The 1,851-nt window shown below is 63.3% G+C and overlaps 1 protein-coding gene across 1 annotated transcript; it reads right to left on the bottom strand.

Annotated features, from left to right (window-relative positions):
- Window positions 1-33: 33 nt before the first annotated feature.
- On the bottom strand, window positions 34-1,809 carry LOC104523857 (serine hydroxymethyltransferase, mitochondrial-like; the record flags this gene model as incomplete). The annotated part of the gene is made up of 6 exons (XM_010166562.1): window positions 34-199; window positions 417-541; window positions 665-787; window positions 1,015-1,096; window positions 1,180-1,380; window positions 1,693-1,809. Coding segments are annotated over 6 exons (814 nt in total), but the record flags the coding sequence as incomplete, so codon positions are not given.
- Window positions 1,810-1,851: the final 42 nt, after the last annotated feature.

The raw sequence follows: 1,851 nt of genomic DNA on the forward strand, positions 1-1,851 counted from the left end.
CCCCCAGCCCCTACCCACTGCCCTGGCACAGACCTGTTTGAGGGCCACGGCCACAGCAGCAATGGCGTGGTTGTGGGGTCCCCCTTGCAGGGAGGGGAAGACAGCAAAGTTGACCCTGTCCTCCAGGTCGTAGAGCGTTTCTTTGCCCGTCTTCTTATCCACCGAGCGCACACCCTTGCGGTAGAAGATCAGTCCTGACCTGGCAGCAAGACAGAGCTGGCACCGCTCCTCACACCTGCCCACCATCACCTCACGGCAGAGGGCTTGGCCACCCTGCACCTCGGGGCACTGCCAACATCACCACCACCCTCCCACAGGTCCTTCCCGCTCCACTGTGGCCCCAGCCAGAGCACGAAACGCAACCTCTGCTTCGTGCTCCCTGTCCCCAGGGAAGGGGTGACAGGACCCAGCCTCACCTGGCCCCACGCAGGGTCTTGTGCGTGGTGCTGGTGACCAGGTAAAAAGGGATGGCCTTGGCTGGCACCAGCCCGCTGATGTGCGCCATGTCTGCCAGCAGGTACGCCTTCACCTCCTCGCACACCTGGGGACACAGGGAGTCATGGGCTGTCCCTGTCCCCAGGGTCACGAGTGGGGTGTGACTGTCCTTGAGCTGTCACAGGTGTGAGAGCTCCTGTCACCTGGGATGGAGGCTGCCACCTCGTACCTTCTTCATGCGAGCGTAGTCGATGAGGCGGGCGTACGCGCTGGTGCCGGCGATGACGAGACGAGGACGGAAGAGCCGTGCTGTCACCTCCAGCTGGTCATAGTCAATCAGCCCTGTGACTGGCTGTGAGGGACAGACAGACAGACAGTTTGCAGAGGTACATGCACCTCCCTGCCCCCAGCATGTGTGGCTAACCCACAGGCAGCTCCTAAGCACCCCATGGCACCAGGACACGGGAAGGGTAGGGCAGGGGATGGCAGAGCAGCTCGGGCACCCCAGGGGCACCACCGGGATCAACAACTCAGCCAGCAGCTCCCCCCTTCCCCCAGGAACCTGCCCCCTCAGCTCACATCAAGTTTGTAGGGCATCGACTCGAAGAAGATGGATGTTGCTGAGATTCTCTTGATGTCCGACATGTACCCGTGCGTGAGGCTGCAGGAGAAGGCAGAGGTGCAGGATCAGGCCAGGCCCCTCAGGAGGCAGCAGGCTCCAGGCTGTCCCACCCCGCTACCTACTGGCCCCCATCGGGCAGGTCCAGCCCCATCAGGCGGTCGTGGGGCTGCAGCAGGGCTGTGTAGGCTGCAAAGTTGGCTGGAGACCCTGAGTAGGGCTGAACGTTGACGCCCCAGCGGGCAGGATCCAGGTCAAATGCCTCCAGAGCCCGCTGCTCGCACAGCAGCTCGATCTGGTCCACCACCTCGGCTCCCCCATAGTACCTGGAGGAGAAGGGAGGTGGTTACTGAGGGTCTTCCCCCCCCACCAGCCCCACAGCGTGTAGGCTGCAAAGTTGGCTGGAGACCCTGAGTAGGGCTGAACGTTGACGCCCCAGCGGGCAGGATCCAGGTCAAATGCCTCCAGAGCCCGCTGCTCGCACAGCAGCTCGATCTGGTCCACCACCTCGGCTCCCCCATAGTACCTGGAGGAGAAGGGAGGTGGTTACTGAGGGTCTTCCCCCCCCACCAGCCCCACAGCTTCCCACAATGCCACTGGTGCCCTCCCACCCCCCAGAACCTGCTCCCCCTCTTTACCTCTTGCCAGGGTACCCCTCCGAGTACTTGTTGTTGAGGCAGGAGCCCAGGGCTTCCAGTGCTGCCCGGCTGCAGAAATTCTGGGGGGAAAGGGGGGTCAGAGACAGAGCAGCAGAGCTCCCACCTGAGCAGGGGTCCCCCAGGATTGTCACCACCCCT

Source organism: Antrostomus carolinensis, unplaced genomic scaffold, assembly GCF_000700745.2.
Source record: "Antrostomus carolinensis isolate BGI_N321 unplaced genomic scaffold, ASM70074v2 scaffold43794, whole genome shotgun sequence".
In the NCBI taxonomy this organism is placed as follows: Eukaryota; Metazoa; Chordata; class Aves; order Caprimulgiformes; family Caprimulgidae; genus Antrostomus; species Antrostomus carolinensis.